Source organism: Erythrolamprus reginae, chromosome Z (assembly GCF_031021105.1).
Source record: "Erythrolamprus reginae isolate rEryReg1 chromosome Z, rEryReg1.hap1, whole genome shotgun sequence".
Lineage (NCBI taxonomy): Eukaryota > Metazoa > Chordata > Lepidosauria > Squamata > Dipsadidae > Erythrolamprus > Erythrolamprus reginae.
Genome location: NC_091963.1, coordinates 51,810,034 through 51,834,300, shown reverse-complemented (window position 1 = coordinate 51,834,300; position 24,267 = coordinate 51,810,034). Strand labels below are relative to the sequence as shown.

The 24,267-nt window shown below is 42.7% G+C and overlaps 1 protein-coding gene across 3 annotated transcripts in view; it reads right to left on the bottom strand.

Annotated features, from left to right (window-relative positions):
- NR1D2 (nuclear receptor subfamily 1 group D member 2) overlaps positions 1–21,618 on the bottom strand; it is a 107,496-nt gene extending 85,878 nt beyond the window's left edge. The window contains exons 1-2 of one of the 3 annotated variants that reach the window (XM_070727265.1): positions 21,084–21,586; positions 19,736–20,291 (exon numbers count right to left, since the gene is read on the bottom strand). Coding sequence is in view for 2 of the 3 variants with exons in the window: in XM_070727263.1 (XP_070583364.1) it covers positions 21,084–21,108 (25 nt within the window). In the remaining variant the exon portion in view is untranslated. Of the gene's footprint in view, positions 1–19,735; positions 20,292–21,083 lie in introns of all 3 variants that reach the window. The other 2 variants (XM_070727263.1, XM_070727264.1) reach the window with 2 other exon arrangements.
- Positions 21,619–24,267: the final 2,649 nt, after the last annotated feature.

The following is a 24,267-nucleotide window of genomic DNA, read 5'->3' as shown; positions in this document are numbered from 1 at the left end:
CTCACAACTTTTTGCTCTTTGCGCCCTCAGCAAAAAGTTGTGAGACCGGAACCTGAGCTTCTTTCTTCAAGGCACACCTGACCATGTCTCGCGGCACACTAGTGTGCCATGGCACACTGGTTGAAAAACACTGAGTTAGAAGATGTAGGGTGGTTGATGAGACGAGTTAGGCTGGAAGATGTAGGGAGGGTTGTGGGTCCTGGATTTGACATATTCCGTGTGGTAGTCTATGTATAAGTTTGTTTCACCCAGGTCAAGGGTTAGTTCTGCCCTTAGTTCATAGGAGCAGATGCGTTGAAGGAGCAAAAAGTCTGGTCTTGATGTAAGTTTGTTGTAACTGATGTTGTTTCTAGTTATGAGGTTAATGATATTGATGAAAAGCTGTTTTATAGGTTCATTTTTGCAGACCACTCTGCAGAAACGTGGTGCCACCAAGCCATCACTGTACTTATGCTCTGGTCCATTTCGGGAGACTTCTAATATATCTTCTGGGGTGATTGATTGAAACAGCGTATGTTGAGAGAGTGAATATTGGAGTTCGCACCAAAAACCCAGAAGCTTGAGAAACAAGTATCTGCATTGTGGCTGAAATTCAGAACAAACTTTATAGATGCACAAATAAAGATTATAGTACCATATTTACAGGAACACTTTCAACAGACATCCTTCTCCCTCAGAAACATCAAGAGCAATGCGGGAGAACTCAGGCTAAATTCTGCCCTTCTCCCTCCTCATTCTTGCACATGCTCAGATTATACCACACCCAAATTAGCATACTGAACTTTACATAATCACTGTCTCTCTTAGGCAGGAAAAAACCTTGACACTCCTCCCTTCATGGCTGGAGAAGCAATCATACCCATTGCTTCTATAAACTTCTTTGTTTTATTTTTGTGGGTAATTATTTTTATTTTTCTTCTCCAATCACATGTACAGAAAAAAAGATACCATTAATTTGAAGTTACATTACAATATATTATTTTTGCAGTTTTGGTATACATAGATTAACCAATGCCACTTCCTTACCATTTGACATCTGAACAAAAAATAATTATTCCAATTCCTTATATAATAAGTAAGAAAAAAACCTGTTAGCCAATACTATATATTTTAGGCTGTTACTATTCTTAATCAAATCAAATTAATTGGATCATAATGCTTCAATTTTCTCAAAATCTCCTCCATATCAATTTTCATGTATACTTTAAACCCTCTTCTATAATAAATGCCCTTTAGAATAAAAGAGAAAAGGAAAAAGGACATTAAGGGAAAAGAAAAGGAGTAAAAATTTCCAATTACCTCCAGCACAGTATTTAAATTAAATCCAACCATTGCCAAAAAATACTTAAATATATATATAGGCCGAAATGGATCTATACTAGTCTCCCTTAATTTTAAAATTCCAGCTAAAAAACATTTAACATATATATATATATATATATATATATATATATATATATATATATATATATATATATAAAGGGAGCAAAACAGGAGAACCCACCAAATAGTATATCTCAAATATTGCCAGATTAATAACCAAATTAAAAAAGAACCTAATTAAAAATAATTCCCTTTAATGAATAAAAATACAAAATAAAAATAGAGATGAAAGAAAACTAAAAAATAGCAAGGAGAAAAAATAACAAAGAAGTTAAGAAAGAAGATAAAAAGGAAGAATAAAAACAAAACTAAATACCCCATATATTCACCATACCCTACTCTAGTTATAAGGCTTTTAATCTGTAACACTTTCAATCCAATAGTCATCCTATCCTATTCTAAAAGAAAAAAAGTCCCTGTAACTCCAGTGAAACCATCTTCCCTACTCTAATTATAACACTTTCAGTCTATCATCATACCCTATTCTTTAAAAAGAAAAAGAAAATCACTGTATACCCAGTGGAATCATCTTTTCTGCTCTAATTAAAAAACTTTCAATCCCATAGAATCATTATACCCTATTTCAAAGAAAAGAAAAAGGCACTGAAAAACCAGTAAAAACATCTTCCCTACTCTAATTATAACACTTTCAATCTAATAGAAACATTATACCCTATTCTAAAAAAGCTATAAAAATAAGTCACTGTAAACCCAGTGTAATCTGCCCCATTCTGATTATAACACTTTCAATCCAATAAAATCAACATACCCCATTCTGAAAAAAAGGAAGAAAAAGAAAAAAGAGAAGAAATATGAAATTTAATTTAATAATCATATTCCAAATTAAAAATATAATCAATATTTCTAGTTATCATTATTCCCTTTTCTTTAACTTAAAAAAAATAAATATCAGCAAATATCATTAAGAATGTTCTCTATTTCCATGCTTTTTCGTTTTGTATTCATCACAGTTTATCTACTTATGGTTCATTTACATATAATTCCATAGTCCCTCTCATCTATATATTTGAACCAACAACACTAACCAAATTAATCATTAAACATTCATCATTAATATTAATCATCTTACCAGACCTAAACATTTTCAATTCAATTTCATTTTTAATAATATTATTTCATTATTCTAATTTTTTTCCCATCGAAATAATGTTATACATCTCAAAAAGTAATTTAGTTGATCATTATTTCATATCTTAATCTTTACATTAATCATTAAAGCTAATCAACCCTATCAATTTCTCTTTTGACAATAATATTTTATTATTTCAAAATTTCCCCACCAAGAAAATTTTATCTCAAATGTCTTAGTTAAACATTCAATTCAACTCAATTAAAATCTAAATATTTAATTAATTCCTCCTCTATTAAAACAATTTGTTCCTAAAAATTTCATTACATTTTCCTTATAATAAAGTCCAATTTAAAGTCAAATTTAATTTAAAGTCCATTTAAGAGTTTTTAAGTCTTCATTTAAATCCTTTAGGGTTCTGGTTTCTGGTAGAACTTTAGCTATTACAAATAACTCTTACTAAATGCAGTATTTCATAAACAAAGAAATTCCATCTTTATTCTCTTCTCTTCTGTATTCAAAATGCAGTTCATACTAGCACATTCCTTTTCCTCTCGTTATCTCTCTTAATTACATTCCTCAAACATTCCTCCCAGCCTCCTCCGTTTACCAAGATTTATCTACTCACACCATGATTCAAAAACAGCACAAATGACTGTAAAATAACACAGAATGAATTCGCTAGCTTGGGAGCTGAACGGGAATATCTTTCATTTTAGCACAACATTGAAACTCCACCCTTCTTCCCCACTGGCCCCCTGACGTACCAAATACATCACTCCAGTATTTAACCCATTCCTCCCCTTAAGATCTTCTTCCAAAAGCCTGTTCCTTTTGTTTTTGGACCCTTCTGTATTTAGGATTGACCCAGCAAACGTCTGTTTCTTGCTCGCTAGATTCTGGACTCATAGCAACATCCTGTGGCTGGCCTCCCACCTGTTCTACTACCTGTAACCCTGGGCCTACCACTAATTCATAAACACAATCTGTATCAGAGTCCTCAAGTTCATCATCATCCTCCAACTGACCGAGAGTATGTACAACACAGTAAAAATCTTCTTTTTCTTTAGAAATCCTATCAGCAGCCATATTTCCATTTTGTATTCCTTGATCCATACTTGCCCAAATGTCACTCCAATCAGTCTCAAATCTGTCTCCACTGAGGTTATCCACCAACCACAGACCACCAAACCAATCGGATACAATGGGCAACCTCCTTACAAGCCAACTAACAGAAATATGCAACAAGCACAGCACAACAATAATGGGAGATTTTAACTACCCCGACATTAACTGGAAAACAAGCTCAGTGGAAAGTCTGATAGATTTCTCCCCAGTCTCACTGATAACTTTCTAACCCCAAAAGTGGAGACAGGAACCAGAGGGACTGCAATATTCGACCTAATATTAACAAACAGGGAAGAAATGATGGAGGGAATTGAAGGAGAAGGGACACTGGGTGAGAGTGACCATGTCATTCTCAAATTCAACATAGTACAATCACCAACTGCTGTACCCAACACCACTAGAGTCCCAGACTTCAGAAAAGCGGACTTTAACAAGCTCAGAGCAAACCTGGGGAAAAAAACCTGGAAGGAACTTCTAAAGGGTAAAACCACACAGGAAGCCTGAGAGGCCCTAAAAAACAGTATCATAGATGCCCAAAACAATACAATCCCCATGAAAAAGAAAAATAGGAAAACCAAAATGAAACCAGCTTGGCTGAACAAAGAACTCTCAGACAACATAAAAGAAAAAAAAGCCAAATACAAAAAATGGAAAGAAGGACTCATAACCAAAGCGGAATATCAGCAAACAGCCAAAACCTGCAAACAAAAAATAAAAACAGCAAAGGCCCAACACGAACAATACCTTGCAACGAAAGTCAAAGGCAATAAAAAAAAGTTTCTTCCAGCACATAAACAACAAGAAGAAAATCAAGGAAACAGTCACTACACTAAAAAATGAAGACGGTAATGAAATCACAGACAACAGAGACAAAGCACAGCTGCTCAAAACCTACTTTGCATCAGTCTTCACACAAAATGGAACCACCTACCAACCAACCTGCAAGTCTGCAACAAATAGCCCCGGAACTCAACATAGACAAAAACACAATAAGGGACTACTTGTGGGAGCTCAACAAGTACAAATCACCAGAGCCAGATGGACTTCACTTGAGTACTAAAAGAACTGGCAGACACCATTGCGGAACCACTTCTCCTCATCTACCAAAAATCCTGGACCACTGGAGATCTTCCGGAAGACTGGAAACGAGCTGACGTAGTCCCCATCCACAAAAAAAGTAAAAAGACTGACCCAGGCAACTACAGACCAATCAGTCTGACTTCTATACCTGGAAAAATATCGGAGAAAATAATTAAAAAACAACTTTGCCACTACCTAGAAACAAACAACATTATACCCAACAGCCAGCACGGGTTCGTCAGAAACAAATCATGCCAAACCAACCTCGTATCATTTTTCAACACCATAACCAAATCAGTGGACCAACACAACACAGTAGACCTCATATACTTGGACTTCAGCAAAGCTTTTGATAAAGTTGACCACAACCTCCTAATCCACAAATTAGAAAAAAACAGGATAGGTTACAACACATGCAGATGGATAAAGTTGGCTGTCCAACCGCACGCAACGAGTTGTCCTCAACCGTTCCAAATCCACATGGAAGAAGATAGGCAGTAGGGTACCACAGGGTTCCATCCTGGGCCCTGTATTCTTCAATATTTTCATCAATGACCTAGACGAGGGAGTAGAAGGGGAACTAATCAGATTCGCAGATGATACCAAGCTGGCAGGGGCAGCCAACACCCTAGAGGACAGGCTCAAAATACAGAAAGATCTAGACAGATTAACACTATGGGTCCACACTAACAACATGATGTTCAACATCGACAAGAGCAAAGTCATTCACCTTGGTAAAAAAAAAACCTAGACACACATACAGCCTGGGAGAAACCCCACTTAGCAATAGTGACTGCGAAAGAGATCTTGGAGTCTTGGTGGATAATCAACTAAACATGAGCCAGCAATGTGCAGCAGCGGCCAAAAAAGCCAACACTATCCTAAGCTGCATTAACAGGGGGAAACACTCCAAGATCAGGGAAGTATTAATGCCACTCTACTACTCCCTGGTCAGACCACATCTGGAGTACTGCATCCAGTTCTGGTCAGCACACTTCAAAAGAGACATTGAAACTCTGGAGAAGGTGCAGAAAAGAGCAACCAAAATGATTAGGGGACTTGAAATCAAGACTTACGAAGAGAGATTGCGGGAACTGGGCATGGATAGCCTAGAGAAAAGGAGGGCCAGAGGAGACATGATAGCTGTATACAGGTATATAAGGAGTTGCCACAAAGAGGAGGGAGCCACTCTATTCTCCAAAGCACCAGAGGAACAACGGCTGGAAGCTGACCAAAGAACAAATGTAAAACCATCTGGTATGAATATGCATCATAAAAATTCCTTGTAAAAGCTCCTCAAACCAGAAGATGGCAGTATATTATCATAGTTAATTATTCTTTTCAATTGTTACAAAGGGAAGTAACATCATCATAAAAAAGAAAATACCTAAATAAATCCAAATAAAATCCAAATTGAAGCTCCAAATCTTTGAAATCTTTAAATATCCTTGAAAAAAGGAAAAACAACAATTCCAGGTGATTGCTACAATTTTACAGCTTTCCGCTAATCGCCCTGTAACCGAACAGCCACTTCCGCACCAATTATTGGCATTTCTGCTTCCAGGAGTAAAAAAAAAATATGAAAAGTCATTTAAAGTCTCATCCATCTCTCTGCACTCACCAGCACATCGCTTAAAACATTTCTGCACCTCACCAACACTTAAAATCAATTCTCCTTCCAGATGTTTCCAGGCTTCTTCAATCTCTGTGTTGCATTGTCTTGCGTGGCTACGTTGGCCAGATATGACGGCCTGGCCGATCTCACTCTTCCACCGGCACAAGACTGAGCCGGCTTGCCTGGGGGGGCATGCCGGTCCCCAACCAAGCCCGTGGTAGCATCCCCTGCATCACCTCCCCTGCAGAGAGGATTGGTCCCAGTTCAGAAGAACAGGGACCCCCGGACAGTGGGGATTCAGGGCTTCCCTTGTGAGAGCGAGGGAGACCTGTGGCGCCACAGCCATTGACCCTGCCCCTTTTCCCTATAAACTTCTTATACATGATACCACCAAGTGGCTTTGTCATCACATCAGCCAAATTGCTTTCTGATGCACAGTGTTCCAAACATATTAGCTTAGCTTTTACAGCTTCTCTTACATTGCAGTATTTGATATCCACGTTTGTTTCTACTCTTTATTCTATCACCAGTGACCATCTTAACGCATGCTAAATTATCTTTTAAAACCATGACCTCACTGTTTACCTTGACCTTTAGATCCTTTAATAATTATATGTATCATGTTACCTCTGAACACAATTCGATCCAGACAGTTCGATTCAGACAGTGCAATGAATTCTGCCTCTGCAGTAGACATAGCAACTGTTGCTTCCTTTCTAGACTTCCAGCCAACTAACGTCCCACCAAACAGAATTTGACATTCTGGTCTTTACATCGTTGGCAAAGTCACTGTCAACATAATACTTTATCTTCAAATCTTCAATGCACTGTATTTTTAGTCCCAAATCTATGGTTCCTTTTAGATACCTTTGTGAGTGTTGCAGTAAACCAACATAATATGTTCACTGCACATGCAATATCAGGCTTTGCCCACTGGGATATATACAGTAAGCTTCCTATTGCTGAGTGAATCACTTCTTGATTACAAGCCTCACTTCTCTCTTCACTTAGGATATTATAGAAATCTGTGCTTGTGGGAGTGGGTGCACTGTTGCAGTCCTTCATATTGAATGTATCTAGCAGTTGCTCAATCTTTCTCTTCTGATTGATAATGTACCCTCCTTTCTCAGTTCTTTGTAACACCTAAATAATTCTTTATCTCCAAGATTCTTCAACTCAAATTTCTTTTCCAATTTTCTGGAAAATTCTTCTACCTGAGATTCATTCTTTGCAATAAAACAAAGATTACCCACGAAAAGTTAAAATCATACAGTTTTCACCTTGTAATTTGCCTATATAAATGCAACTGTCTGCTTTACCACCTTTAAATCCAATATCCTTTAACACTGTGTCTAAACACGTTCCAATTTTGGACTGATTGTTTAAACCCATAAATTGCCTTTCTTAATTTATACACGACATTGGGTTTACTAACCTTACACCCAGGTGCTTGCATCATGCATATATCTATATATTATTATCAAATAATGATAATAATGTTCTTTGTGTAATGTGCACAAATGCTCAAAGCTTGAGCAACAAGCTCTGTGAGTTAATGGCCATAATATCTAGAGATAATTTGAATCTGGTTGCCATAACCAGACATGGTTTAAAGACTCCAATGAATAGGAAATATCCATACCAGGATATACACTGTATAGGAAGGTTAGAATAGAGAGAAGGGGAGGTGGAATAGCCATTTATGTTAAGGAAAGTCTAAAAGCAACACTAATTTTAAAAAGGGAAACAGCTGGAGACTCTCTGGGTTTGCATGCAAACTAAAGAGGGTTCTGTCATTAGAATTGGGGTGAATCCTGGGCAATCTGAGGATTATGACAACAAAATGGTGGATGAAATTACCCAAATGGCAGTAAAGGGAGATATTTTGGTTATGGGTGATTTCATTAACGGTGGGCAGATTTTGCTCTCTTCTCAGAGACTTCATTTGAGAATGGCAATTTTTTCTTTTCTCAAACTCATTCAGCAAGCAGGACTTTAAGCTTTCTAAATTTAGCTCATCTTCTGGCTTGCTCTCAAATTCAGCTGAAATAGTGTTCTAGCTCTCATCTAAACCGTTCAGTAGAAGACGAGTCTTTTGTGATTCAGGGAAGGTAATTTGCTTTGCCTCTGCTTTAGTTCCAGAAATAAAGATTGTATTTTTACCAAATGCTCTTCCATAGTGTCATCTGGCTGCATGCAAGTCCTGAACAGTTTTCTTGATAACTATACCACATTGCAAGCAGATCCATTCATATGGATGGCTCTCAATTTTTGCCAAAGCTCTTTAGCTAACTTTATATCTGCCACTGCCATAAATTGTTCACCTTGGAGACTTAAAACAATATAAGTTATAGCCTTATCATGGGCTTTCTCCTCTGCTGTTGTAAGCATTTGTGTGGGGGGTGTCTTTGACAATGTCCCAAAAGTCTTTAGCTTTTAAATAGTACTCCATCTTAGCGGCCCATATCAAATAGTTCTTCTTTCCCAGCTTTGGGACTGAGCTATCTTTAAACTCAATTTTAGCCATCCTGATCCATTTTAAATGTACAATGCAGTCTCATATTCTATATTTCCCTATATTCTATATTTCTCTCTGGGTTTCACTTGGCTCATAACCTATTGGAGTTCGCACTTAAAACCCAGAAGCCTGAGACACAAGTGACTGCATGTGGTTGAGATTCAGAACAAACTTTATATATGCACAAATAAAGATTACAGTAGCATATTTACAGGAACACTTTCAACAGATATCCTTTTCCATCAGAAACATCAAGAGCAATGGGGAAGAACTCAGGCTAAACTCTGCCCTTCTCCCTCTTCATTCTTGCACCTACTGAGATTATACCACACCCAAATTGTCTCTCTCAGGCAGGAAAAATTCTTGACAAAAACTATTGTTATTAACACTCTAATTATCTTTTAAATGTTTTTAAAACTTTTTTTGCTCATCAAAATATCACCTTTCAATTCAACTTTATTTTATTTCTCCAAGATGTAGTATTATATAATTTTTTAAAATTCCATTATGTTTGCAATTTTGTCAACTTGTACAATAGGCACTTGGGTCAAGACATTTGGAGTACAGTGATCCCCCGCTCGTTGCGAGGGTTCCATTCCAGGACCCCCCGCAACGAGTGGGTTTTCGCGAAGTAGCGCTGCGGAAGTAAAAACACCATCTGCGCATGTGCAGATGGTGTTTTTACTTCCGCAGCGCTAGCGAGGAGCTGAAGATTGGGGGCGGCGCGGCTGTTTTAAAACGTCGCCGCCGACATGGGGGGCTCGCTAGCACCCCCCCTAACCCGGGTTGGGGGTTCGGGGGGTGCTAGCGAGCCCCCCATGTCGGCGGGGACATTTTAAAACACCCGCGCGGCTTTCCAATGAGTCCCGAAGACAAACGTCAAACTTCCGCGTTTGTCTTCGGGACTCATTGGAAAGCTGGGTGGGTGTTTTAAAACGTCCCCGCCGACATGGGGGGCTCGCTAGCACCCCCCCGAACCCCCAACCCGGGTTTGGGGGGGTGCTAGCGAGCCCCCCCATGTCGGCGGGGACGTTTTAAAACACCCGCGCGGCTTTCCAATGAGTCCCGAAGACAAACGCGGAAGTTTGACGTTTGTCTTCAGGACTCATTGGAAAGCCGCGCGGGTGTTTTAAAACGTCCCCGCTGACATGGGGGCTCGCTAGCACCCCCCCGAACCCCCAACCCGGGTTTGGGGGGGTGCTAGCGAGCCCCCCATGTCGGCGGGGACGTTTTAAAACACCCGCGCGCCTTCCCAACTGAGCCCTCAAGCCAAGCGCCAAAGGCAAACTTCTGCGCTTGGCTTGAGGGCTCAGCTGGGAAGCGGCCCCAGCGAACGGCGTGGGCGGGAGAAGGGCGCGCGAGCCGTGGGCGTGCGGGCAGGCAGGCTGCGGACAAGCCGTTCGCTCGGGCCGCTTCCCAGCTGAGTACTCAGCTGGGAAGCGGCCCGAGCGAATGGCGTGGGCGGGAGAAGGGCGCGCGAGCCGCGGGCGCGCGGGCAGGCAGGCTGCGGACAAGCCGTTTGCTCGGGCCGCTTCCCAGCTGAGTACTCAGCTGGGAAGCGGCCCGAGCGAAGCGGCAGCAGCGAGGAGTTTGCGTGGGCGGTGGGGAAACTCCTCGCTGATGCCCGCCAAGAGGGGGAAGACCTAGGGAAGCCGCCCAGCAGCTGATCTGCCCGGCGCCATCTACGCATGCGTGCCCATAGAAAAAAAGGGCACGCATGCGCAGATGGTGTTCTGACTTCCGGGTTCAAAAATCGCAAATTACCCTGTTCGCAATGGTCGGGGACGCAATAACCGGGGGATCACTGTAATTAGTACATATAGACACTACTCACCTGTACTTTCTACAGTTACTGAATTGGAAGGGAGAGAACCACTCCCTACACTATCCAGTCTTTCATTTTTTAAAAAAGCATTCAAATTCTCACAGTCTTAGGCAAACTGCCTAATTCAGTTATGCAACCCTCTGGAGTCTATACTTGTTCTACCACCTGACTTCATCTATTGCATAAGCTCAGTCATCAGAGAAAATTGTTTCGCAGCCTTCCTCCAACCTGTTACATTACAAATGCCACAGTTCAAAGTCCATGCGACAGTGAGATTTCAGTGATGATTGGATGGGCGTGAGCATATGTGGGCATACACACATAAGAAAAAACTGCAAATAATGGAAAATGCTTTCTGTCCTAGGAGGAGATATAAGCAAAATTGTGATATTCCAAAACTATTGAAAATGCTTTCAAGTAAGTAATTCTAGAGCAGATGGCTATAAATACACAAAAATGGTGTATTTTTGTAAATGTGAGTAGAAACCATGAACACAGTCTGAGTAAGTAGCATCAACTGCACTTCAATTAAAAGTAACTGTACATGTCTCTTCAAACAGATCTATAGTAAGATTAAATTCAATGATGTTTCCTTTTTGGCCTTCTTAAGAGCTGTGTGGATCTGAGAAGCATTAGACTAAAGATGGGGTTGAGCTGGGAAGATGTTTAGTCTGGCATCTAGGGGGAAAGGGTGCTTTTGTTTTTAATCATGTTTTATAGATTGTTGTGAGCTTTCTGGAGACATTATTACAAGTCCTGTAAATTAGTGAATGAATGAATGAATGAATGAATGAATGAATGAATGAATGAATGAATGAATGAAAGTTGGGAAAAATTGCATTAGTTTTTCAGGAAAAACTGACAAACAGCAAAGAATATCATGATGATTCATCCAAAGCCAACCTCCTCAACTCTTTTTTTGGCTCTGTCTTTGTTAACAGCAATGGCTCATCCCCCAATTTCATCAATCGCACCTCAAACTCCCTCAACGACTTAACCCAAGTAGACTTCACTGAAGACCGAGTTGAAAAAGCATTACGTGACCTTAAATCTTCTCTATCAGTTGGACCAGACGGTCTATGTGCTTACTTCCTTAAAAAGCTCTCTTCTGCCATAGCCGAATCACTAAGCATAATTTTTGAAAAATCCTTCAGAACCAGCACACTTCCTAAGCTATGGTCGAAAGCAATGGTCACCCCCATCTTCAAAAAAGGAGACCCCTCTCTTGTAGATAACTACAGAACAATTTCACTATGCTGCGTCCCATGCAAAGTCATCGAATCAATTATAAACAAATCAATTACTCTCCATCTAGAAACTAATAATTTGCTCTCTAACAAACAATTTGGTTTCAGAAAAAAACTATCCTGCAACCTGCAGCTCCTCCACTGCAAAAATATATGGACAACTCATCTAGATCAAGGGAAATCTACAGATGCAATTTATATTGACTTCTGCAAAGCCTTTGATTCAGTGGTCCACGACAAACTACTCCTAAAACTCAAATCCTATGGCATCTCAGGATCCCTCCATAGCTGGATTACAGCATTCCTGTCAAACAGATAACAAGTGGTCAAAATAGGAAGCACCATATCCACCCCCGTCCCAGTTAAAAGCGGTGTTCCCCAAGGTAGTATACTGGGACCAACGCTCTTCATTCTCTACATCAATGACCTTTGCGATTACATCACAAGCAACTGTGTCTTCTTTGCCGATGATGTAAAACTCTTCAACACCACCGATAACACAACTACTCTCCATAAAGACCTTGACGCTGTTTCTGAGTGGTCTAACACATGGCAACTCCAAATCTCAACTAGCAAATGCTCTGTCCTACACATTGGGAAGAAGAATCTGAACTCCAAATACGAACTGAATAATCAAATTATCACAGATAATCCCCACTCGGTTAAAGACCTTGGTATACTAATAACAAAAGATTTAAGTGCCAAAGCCCACTGCAACAATATAGCCAAGAAGGCTTCAAGAGTTGTAAACCTAATCCTACGTAGCTTCTGCTCTGGCAATCTCACACTACTTACCAGAGCTTACAAAACTTTTGCCAGACCCATCCTCGAATACAGCTCATCTGTTTGGAACCCATATCGCATCTCAGACATTAACACCCTTGAAAATGTCCAAAGATACTTCACCAGAAGAGCCCTTCACTCCTCCACTCGAAATAGAATACCCTATGAGACTAGACTTTCAATCCTGGGCCTAGAAAGTTTAGAACTAAGACGCCTTAAACAAGATCTAGGTATTGCCCACAAGATCATATGCTGCAACGTCCTGCCTGTCAGTGACTACTTCAGCTTCAACCACCACAACAAAAGAGCACACAACAGATTTAAACTTAATATTAACCGCTCCAAACTTGACTGTAAAAAATATGACTTCAGTAACCAAGTTGTCGAAGCGTGGAACTCATTACCGGACTCCATAGTGTCATCCCCAAACCCCCAACACTTTACCCTTAGATTATCTACGCTTGACTTATCCAGATTCCTAAGAGGTCAGTAAGGGGCGAGTACAAGTGCACTAGAGTGCCTTCCGTCCCCTGTCCTATTGCTCTCCTATATCTCCTATACCTTTCTTCTATTCCTATATCTCTTCTTCTATTCTTTCATTGATATGTTCTATTATTATATCTTCTTTTCTATTATTTCTTAGATTTATTTTACTATGAGCATCTCCACTATAACCTTCATCATGTATTTTACTATGTATATATAGATATATACCCACTAAAACCCTCATTTTGTATTGGACAAAATAAATAAATAAATAAAATAAAATACAGTGACATAGTGACAGTAACATCAAGCTTCCTATATGCTATTTAACATCTACATGAAGCCACTGGCCAAGATCATCCGACAGCATGGGGTGTGATATAATCAGTATGCTGATGATATCCAGCTATATATCTCCACCCCATGCCAATTCAGCGGTGGATGTGATGTGCCAGTACCTAGAAGCTGGAAAGGTCTGGAAGGGGGCCCAACGGCTCAAGCTCAACCCAGACAAGACCATGGATATTCGCTCCTAAGGACTATTTGATCTGTCCATCAATTGTTCTGGGGGGGAGAAACATCGACCCCCTCAGATAGGGTCTGCAACTTGGGTGTCCTCCTGGATCCACAGCTGAATCTTGATCACCATTTCTCGGCTGTGGCCAGGGGGGACCTTTGATCAGGTTCACCTGGTGTACCAGTTGAGGCCCTATTTGGACCAGGAGGCTATATGCACAGTCACTCAGGCCCTCATCACCTCCCATCTTCATTACTGCAATGTGCTCTACATGGGGCTACCCTTGAAGAGTGTTCAGAGACTCCAACACTCTGGACAACACAAATTGTCCAGAATGCAGCCATGCAAGTTGTCATGGTGCACCTCGATACACCCATATAACACCTATACTCCGCGAACTGAACTGGCTTCCTGTTAGTCTCCAGGCACAATTCAAGGTGTTGGTTATTACCTATAAAGTCCTATATGGCTCATGGCCAGACTATATATGGCACCATCTCTTGCCACATACCTCCCAGAGACCAATTAGAGCACACAGAGTTGGTCTGCTCCAGGTCCTGTCAACTGAGCAATGCAGGTTAGCAGGACCACAGGGGAGGGCCTTCTCTGTTGCCGCCCCAAGTACAGTGATACCTCATCTTATGAACTTAATTGGCTCCGGGAGGAGGTTCGTAAGGCGAAAGCTTCGTAAGACGAAACAATGTTTCCCATAGGAAACAATGTAAAACCGATTAATGTGTGCAAGCAAAAAAAATATCGCAAAAACAGCGCTCTGCTGGGCGGTGCTGCCCGGCTGTCACCTTTTGAAACAGCCGGGGGGCTTCTCGGTGTTCTCCCAAACGCCGAACCTGGAAGTTTTGCAAAAGTTCAGGTTCAGCGTTCAGGTTCGGGAGGTCACCAAGAAGCGCCGCCGCCTGGCTGTCACCTTCCAAAACAGCCGGGAAGCTTCTTGGTGTTGTCCCTTCCAAAACAGCCGGGGAGCTTCTTGGTGTTGTCCCGAACGCTGAACCTGGAAGTTCGGCAAAAGTTCGGGTTCAGCATTTAGGTTCGGGTTGCCGCCAAGAAGCGCCGCCGCCCGGCTGTCACCTTTGCAGAAGAGCCATGGAGCTGCCGGCCGGTCGGAAGGCTCAAATGGAGGTGGGGAATCCCAATAGGGAATTCCATGGGTGGAGCTTTGACGTCACAGAGACGTCCTTCCTGGGCGGCTGAAACGTGGACTCCAGGAAGGACATGATTAAGGGTGGAGTAATTCCTGATTTGATATTTATTGAGTTAGTAATGATCCTAATTTATGAAATAATGTTTAAATGGAAAATATGAAGATTTACCATACGAGAGTCTGAATTAATGAATTGGTTTGGAATGATAATTTTAAAGTATGAGATAATGTTTAAATGAAAAATTTGAAGATTTACTGTATGAAAATTTGAACTAATTAACTATTTTGAAATAATACATAAACTCCTGATTATTTAGAAAATCTTATATTTATAATGAAAATGCATACAATATACTGTAATATGCTTGACTATATTTCTAAAAGCCGAGTAGAGGGTTTTAGTTATGATAAATGAAGGAATCAGAAAAATAGACATTGAGGAAATGATCTGAGGGTGGGGGGAGGAAGCAGCAGGCCTAAAAGGGAAAAGGTATGAGAAATAAACAACTATTTTGGAATGATAAACTATAGGGATTAACTGTAGGAGTTTTAGCTGGATTAATTTGATAGTGAACCCAGAAGACAAAACTAGATTTTTCTTTACTGGAAGTAGCTTTCTTCTTGGATGGTATATACCTAGTATAATAGATTTATTTTAAGTTTTATGATTGAAATGTTATAAACAACAAGAATTCTCCTTTTGGCGGGGAAGAGTTAGGGGTATTCCTTAAATTTGATTATGTAACACTAGTCTGTAAATATAAGACGGGAGACATTCTGGAAAGGTTAAAGGAGGTGGAAGAGGAAATAGAAAGGAAGGAAGAGAAGGAGAGAGTGGTAGAGGAGTGAAGAAGTAGGTAGGAGGAGGAGATAAAGAAAGGAGGGGAGTCTGAAAAAGAATAAAACAAGCAGATTGGGCTAGGTTATGAAAAGAATAGATGAAGATGGGGATTCCTGAATAATGAATAAGAATGTGTATCTATACAGTGAACCCTCGTTTTTCACAGCAGATGTGTTCCAAGACCTGTGAAAAATGAACAACCACAAAGTAGAGACACTATATTTACAACATAAATGTAACATTAAAAAACTTTAAAAGCATGGCACCCCCCCCCCACCGATGCCGCTCGCCCTCTGCTGCCTGCCTCTCGCTCAGCGCTCTGTTTTAACCTGTGCCTTAAACCAGGAAAGAAGGGGTGGAGACGTATGTGTGTGTGTGTGAGAGAGAGAGAGAGGCTTCGGGCGCAGCCACCGTGGCCAGCAGCGGTGCTCCATCCAGCTCCATCCTCCCAGTTCCTATGCCGGGCTCTCCTCCTCTGAAGCGATGACGGATCTTCCATTAGCACTGTGTAAATGACATTGCTGGGGTCAGGCAGCGAGGTGGTGGAAGAGGAGGAGGAGGCAGTGGCGGAGGCAAGGGGCTAACAAGCGGCCACCCTCCCACCCTGGCACAAGGTGGTAATGGCAGTCAGGGGGCTGCTGTCAAGCCCGGCAGCAGTGAGCAAAGCTGCCCACCTGGGGAAGTGCTCATTTGAAAAGCTGCCGCATTTGAAAAGCCTCTCCTTCTGTGGGTTGCTTCCCCCTGGCAGTCTTCCTCCGTGCGGCCTCCTCTCCTTTCTCTCCCCCCCCCCGGTTCTTTCGGATTTTGCTCAGCGCCGCTGTCTATCGGAGCGGAGAGAGGTTTGGCGGTTTCAAGGTGATTCTGTTCAGGGAGGGCTGGATGGGGAAGACTTCTCTAGTCCTCCATTACTGTGAGAACAAGTTCAATGACAAGCATATCACCACTCTGCAGGCATCTTTTCTAACCAAGAAGCTAAATATTGGAGGGAAAAGAGTAAAATTTCTCCTCCTCTGGATAATTGTACAAGAGACATTGTACAAGAAAAGAAAAGCTGCGGCTTGGCTTCCATGCTCACCCCCGGGGGAGGGACAGATTAGAAAAACCTTTGGTGTTCAAAAAAAACCACGGAGTATTTTTTCCATTAATATTTTTGAAAACTCATGGTATAACTCTTCCGCGAAAGTTGGACCTGCGAAAGTCAAGAGACCACTGTATATGTTTTTTTAACACTGGAAGGTATATACAGTGATACCTCATCTTACGAATGCCTCTTCATGTGAACTTTTCGAGATACGAACCCGGTGTTTAAGATTTTTTTGCCTCTTCTTAAGAACCATTTTCACCTTACGAACCCAAGCCCGGGTGCGTTGGCTCTCCTACTGCACATGCGCTCTCTTACTGCCATAGGGATTTCCCCTGCCTTGTGATTTCCCATTTGCTTGCCGCCCCCGCCACGATTCCCCACCTCCTTTTGCTTGCATCGGCAGTCCCGAGGCGGAGAATCCTGGTTGTGGCAAGGTCCCGCGCTTCGGCCTCAGACAAGGCTCCCTGGCTCTCACTCCCCGCACCAGCAACAAAGCGACAGCAACTACTGAGGTGACTTTTCCCCTCGGCTGCCTTTCCATGGCGGGAGCAGCGGCGGGAGCTAATAGAGTGGGGACACGGGCAGCGAGGGGATTTTTCTCTCATTCCTACCCCTCTCACTTCCCCTCTCTTTTTCCATCCCTGTCTCCTCCCCCCTTTGTGTGTGTGTGTGTGTATACACACTCTTGAACCATTTCCAAAAACAGGTGAGGGCTGGGGGGGGGTTCTCTTATTTTTTGGGTGCTTTTTACTATATGCTTTAAATCAAGAGTCACTTCTCTTTTTTGTTTCTCTCTCTTTCCTCTCATTCTCTGCCTCAATCATTTTCTCATTTTTCTTTTTCTCTTCCCTTTTTTCTCTCATTTCTCTCTCCCTCTCTCCCTCTCTCCCTTTCATTTCTGTTTTACTCTTTCCTCTCCCAGATGCCTGGGATCCTTAATGAACGTTCAGAGCTTCTTAGATTGCTGAGGGGAGGGGGGGGAGAATGTGTGACAGAAGCTATCCCAATATCCCCCCCCCTTTTCTCATTAATGAGAGAAGCTCCCAAATGGGCAAAGATTCCCGGGATCCTTAATGAGCGTTCTGAGCATCTTAAATTGCTGAGGGGAAGGGGGAGAGAACATGTGACAGAAGCTATCCCAATCCCCCCCCCCCTTTTCTCATGAATGGGAGAAGCTTCCAAATGAGCAAAGATTCCCGGGATCCTTAATGAGCGTTCTGAGCTTCTTAGATTGCTGAGGTAAGAGGGAGAGAACGTGTGACAGAAGCTATCCCAATCCCCCCCCTTTTCTCATGAATGAGAGAAGCTCCCAAATGGGCAAAGATTCTTGAGATCCTTAATGAATGTTCAGAGCTTCTTAGATTGCTGAGGGGAGGTGGGGGAGAATGTGTGACAGAAGCTATCCCAATATCCCCCCCCCTTTTCTCATTAATGAGAGAAGCTCCCAAATGGGCAAAGATTCCCGGGATCCTTAATGAGCGTTCTGAGCTTCTTAGATTGCTGAGGTAAGAGGGAGAGAACGTGTGACAGAAGCTATCCCAATCCCCCCCCTTTTCTCATGAATGAGAGAAGCTCCCAAATGGGCAAAGATTCTTGAGATCCTTAATGAATGTTCAGAGCTTCTTAGATTGCTGAGGGGAGGTGGGGAGAATGCCCTTTAGAACCACTGTTGCCAGGACGGGATCCCCTCACTGCCCATGTCCCCATTCTGTTAGCCACCACCGCCACTCCCGCCATGGAAAAGCAGCCGAGGGGAAAAGTCACCTCAGCAATTGCCACTGCTTTGTTGCTGGTGCGAGGCACGGGCAGTGAGGGGATCCCGTACTGGTGGCAGTGGCTCCCGGGAGGCCTCAGTGCAGCTCTTGGAGCAGGCGGGATGGGCACCTTTGGCGAGGTGGGGGTGACCGGCAAGGTGGGCAGGCAGGAAGGTGGCAGCTCCGGGCTCTCCTGTCCATCCAAAAGCTAAAAGTTCTGCCCTTCCCCACACCTGGCTTTGGCCTCTCACGGGCTTCTGGCAGGAGGGGGCGGTGGGCGATGGATGACCAGGGCTCCCACAGACACATTTTGGCAGTGAGATGGTCTTGCCCACCGCTTCCTCGACTTGCCTCTGTCCTCATTCCGTCCACCCGCCTTAATGTTTTGGATTTTCCTAATAGGCTTGCACGCATTATTCGCTTTTACATTGATTCCTATAGGAAACATTGTTTCATCTTACAAACTTTTCTTCTTATGAACCTCATCACCACACAAATTAAGTTCATAAGACGAGGTATCATTGTACATGTAATGTTTTATGAAGGTGGAAAAAAATAAAAAATGTTTTGCCAAAAAAAAAGAGTACCAAAATCATCAACATCACAGTTAGACATATACTTATAAAACAATTTTAAAATGAACAGCTTTCAAATGATAATCAACTGGGGAAATGATGTTCCAAAGTGTGGGTATGATGATAGAAAAGGTTTTTGTCTCAAATCCCATTATGTTGTCATTTCATCCAAAATTAAATTTTATTTATTTATTTGTCAAGTATGTATTGGTAGTATACAAAGATATAACAATGCTTATATACTTGATATTGGTACTAATAATAGAGAAACATTAGGTCAGGGATGGACCAGGTGATAGGCATGCGGTGCACTTATGCATGCCCCTTATGATCATTGTGATCATCAGGAGGACCACAATGAAAACCTATTTCCTTCTTGTCTTGGGTAACATCTGTGAAAAAATTCAGGTGCTTAGGCATGAAAATGTGCTGCTCAATCACTATACTTTTTACCACATACAAAAAAAAAATTAGAGGGAACATTGATACACACTAGATCATTGATTTTCAACCTTTTTTTGAGCCGTGACACATTTTTTACATTTACAAAATCCTGGGGCACACCACCAAGCAAAATGACACTCTAAAGCAGTACACATTATTCATATACTGTAGTTAATAATATAGTTTCTAAATGTATTTATACTCACATAGTGTAAAACCTGGTTCTGTTTCAATGAACACAAAAGGGATATCCTGGCAGGAATGGTAGTTTGGAGACCCATGTTTAATTTCCCCACGGCACACCTGACCATGTCTCACGGCACACTATTGTGCTGCAGCACACTAGTTGAAAAACACTGCACTAAATAACATCATCAGTGCTGCTTATCTTGTATTTCCCTCCAATCCTATCCTTGCTTATGGTTTTCTAAATTCAACTGATCACGGTCCTGATGAAACTCACTTGGGGAATGTGTGGTTAACTAAACTAAAGCTACCCGTCGTCCATCACTTGGGAGACCAAAAGTGATCAAACTCTGCCCAACAGTTGAGATGTCCGGTAAAGCATTTCGCGGTTGCAGGAACGATTCCTTCCAATTCCAAGCGGAAATAGCCGCCTTCGGATCCTTTGTCTGCAGGGCAACTCCTTCTATTCACCAAGTACAAATCACCACTTCGCGGCGGAGTGAGAAGAGACAAAGGGCGCGGCTGAATGAATCGTTTCCTCTGCTTCAGCCCCCACGTGTCCCTTAGCCGCTGCGCCTGGATGTAGGTCACCAAAACAACGGGCTGCAGTTTATACGTGTCAGTCCACACGGTCTCCCAGGAAGACCGCCCAGCGCAATTATACAATCTGGGCATCTCAGCAAGCCAGAGCCAATGAAGGCCCGCCTGGCACCGAACGTAAACAAAAGGGCGCACATGGCTTAGCCAGCCGGTCCATGTGAGGTGATGGAAAGGAAGCAACCAGTAGGAAACAGGGGCAGCAACTATGGGGAACTGGGAGTGGCGGCAAGCCCAAACCTGTCCCCAAGATCAAATACCCAGATTGATCTCTCTAAAATATAATAGCCTTACGATCCAAGTAATTGCATTCAGCTCAAGCTCCACGAAAACTTTTTTTCTCGCCAACCCCCTTTTCCATGGCGCGTTATTTGGTTTTTCTTTTTATGAATGGACTCATAGCCGTTTCTTCTCTCCCGACCCCGCTAGTTTGTAACCTCTCATTTCTAAGTCGGGCTCTTCCTTTTCAGTCAGCAAAAACCTCACAAACCCTTTCTAATCATCCGCGCTGCAGAAGTTTAGAAGCGAAAGGTGTTACTCTCTGTCCCTTCGCGTTTGGAATAGAAACGCGAGAACTAATAAGGCGAACTTCAAATTATTTACGACCAAGACACTGTCGATCATCCCTAGTAAAAGCAGCTGCTTAAAGTATAAAACTTCATCTGCACAAAGACTCTGGTTCCAATTACCTCCTTAGGCAAACCCTATTCCTCCCCCTCGTTCCGAGCACTTATGGTTGCGGAGTCCCGTCCCAATAAAGAATCCACTTACCAACACTCAAATCCATGCCTGCCATTCTTCTCTAACAAAAACCTGCTGTTGAATACCGGGATTTTTTAAAAGGAAACTGGACAGACTGTGGCTGACCCTTGAGGAAGCCTCCTGAACCACCGGTTTAAGAAATCCACCCCGTGCGTCTTTGGTGACAGCTTCGAAAGGGCTGCCGGGGCGCGCGATGCAGGTGCCTCTTTCTGGGTTTCTTTCCTGTGCCTCCCACCTGCGTGTGGATGCAAAAGGAACCACTGCGGCAGCTGTGTTCATGGGAGGTGCACCCGCCTGCCCTGTGCGTGGAGCTGCCTCGTGCGTTGTTAGGCGGGAGAAGCTGAAACAACAGCCACATAAACCACCACCGAGCCTTCCTAAGGAAGTTTCTTGCTGAGTTGGCTCTGTCAGGGCTGCTGCGGCGGCTTTTTCTCCTCCCCCTGACAACAGGGCAAAGAGTCAACGGGAGTACGGCGTTGACTCCTGCTTCTACACCGCCATCCTTCCTTCTCTTCTCCTACCTCCCCCTCATTCGCTCTGCATTGCCGCTTGGGCGTCTGTCACCTAGTGACACCGTTTCTTCTTTTCAGGTAGGCGGAGAGAAGGTTAGAAAGAATAACCTGTTCTCAACCCCGCATGGTGAGGCAGATCTGTGGATCCTGAACTGCACCAAAAGAACAGATAGCCAGACTTGCAAGTTTTTTCCTTCTTCTAACAGCCCTGCACCAGAAGATGGCTGACTTAAACTTCTTTCCTAGGTCACAAAGGAAAGTTCGGTGCTTTCAGTCCCTTGAGTAACTTATGGCAAATATCTTTGGAGAGTCTCAGCCCTGTTTGTCTCAAAGGTGCTTTTACCCTGATTCACCATGGACATTTTCCAAAGACCTTCTATGTCACCGAGATCTGTAATATATTCCAAAGGGGCCACTTCAAGCCCTTATCCTAAACCAGTGTCATGATAACCCAGCTGCTGGCTATTTGGGCCTCTTCAAGACACTACAACTAGTATCCTGAACTTTTTGGTGGCCTAGACTTTGCCATGATGTCCACTCCTATGTCAATTCTTGTACCCGTTGACCTTGGGGGAGGGCATTTGCATGGATTTCCTGACCTGTTTACCTATCTCTGCTGGATTCACAGCTGTATTTGTGGTGGTGGACATCAGGGCCGCCATCAGGAATTTTGGGGCCCCATACAGCCTAAGTGTCTGGCCCCCGCCCCCGCCATTTTAAAACTACTTTTTTAAAGTTTTTAAGAAGATGTTAGATAATCATCTGAAAATAGCTGTAAATAAAACCCGATGTTCCCAGAATTAACTTTATTCATAAGATTATGATAGCAACAACTTGACCTTAGTTTTACTGGAACTATAGAATAATCATATAATAACCGCTGATGTTACAGGGCGTATAACTATATAAAGAAGGAACTGTGAGGATAACAGTTCAAAAGGGACGGGGGTGGTGTTTGTTATGGTGTGTTGTTTTGTTGCTTGTCTTATAAAATGCAAATACAAAATTTAAACAAACAAATAAGTATATTGTAAAATGATAGATTATGTACTATCTTATTTTTTTAATGTTTACATAATAACTACTTTTTTTTTAAAAAAAAATCATCTGTCTGAAGTAGTATAGGATTCCTGTCTAAGCAGGGGGTTGGACTATAAGACCTCCAAGGTGCCTTCCCACTGTTATTCTATTCTAATTATCCAGGGGGTTGTGTAGTTATCAGTGGTATTAAAATAGGAGCTGTTAAAAAAAAACCAAATACAATTTCATATTGCTTCACATCTCAATATCCTTTTCGATCTAGTTTTTACGCCCATCGGTGAACGCAGGTCTGAACGAGCCCGTGGTATCCAAGTTAATTTCAAAGTACAGTGCTCAAAAAAAAGTGAAGGGAACACTTAAACAACACAATATAAACTCCAAGTTGTCAATCAGCGTTGCTTCCTAAGTGGACAGTTTGATTTCACAGAAGTTTGATTTACTTGGAGTTATATTGTGTTGTTTAAGTGTTTCCTTTATTTTTTTGAACAGTGTAGATCAGGGGTCCCCAAACTTTTTACTCAGGGGGCCAGTTCACTATCCCTCAGACTGTTGGAGGGCCGGACTATTAAAAAAACATGTGAACAAATCCCTATGCACACTGCACATACCTTATTTAAAGTAAAAAACAAAATGGGAACAAATACAATATTTAATATTTATTCTTCCTCTTTCTCTCTCTCTCCCTTTCTCTCTGTCCTTCTGTCTTTCTAATTCTCTCTCTCTCTTTCTCTCTTCTTTCTCTCACTCACTCTCTTTCTATCTCTCCCTCTCTCTCTCTGTCTCCTCCTTTCTCTCTCTCTCCCTTTCTATCTCTCTTCTTCCTTTCTCTCTCCCTCTCTATCTTTCCCTCTTTCTCTCCCCCCTCTCTCTTTCTTTCTCTCTCTTCTCTTTCTCTCACTCACTCTCTATCTCTCCCTCTTTCTCTCTACCTTTCTTTCTCTTTCTCTCTCTCCCTTTCTCTGTCCCTCTCTTTCTTTCTCTCTGTTCTTCTCTTTCTTTCTCTCTGTCCCTCTTTCTTTCTCTCTGTCCCTCTCTTTCTTTCTCTCTGTCCCTCTCTTTCTTTATCTCTGTCCCTCTTTCTTTCTCTCTGTCCCTCTCTTTCTTTCTCTCTGTCCCTCTCTTTCTTTCTCTCTGTCCCTCTTTCTTTCTCTCTCTTATCTCTCCTCTCACTCACTCTCTTTGTATCTCTCCCTTTCTCTCTCTCCTTCTCTATCTCTCCCTCTTTCCCTCTCCCCCTTTCTATCTCTCCTCTTCCTTTCTCTCTTTCTCTTTCTTTCTCTTTCTCTCTCCCTTATTTTTTCTGTTTTTCTGCTGTGGGCGAAGAGCGTGCGGCCCAGACCCTGAGCAGAAAAGGGGCTCCGTGGCTCCCGAGTGGCGTCCGAGACCCGCTGGGCAATCTGCCAGGCGCTTTAGGGCCCCTCAAACCCCGACGACCTCGCACCCGGGGCCCTCCGCCGCCCCCGGATCCTGGCCGGGACAGGGCAGCTTCCTCTGACAGGTGCCGCGCGGGGCCGAGGGGGCTTCAAAACCGGCCAGGGGGGCTCAGGCCGCCCGAAGTGTCCCGCCGAGGGCTTCCAAGGGCAAGAAAGGGGGGCCTCGCTTCTGTCCCACTTTAAGGGCCTCTTTCCGAACAGTTCCCC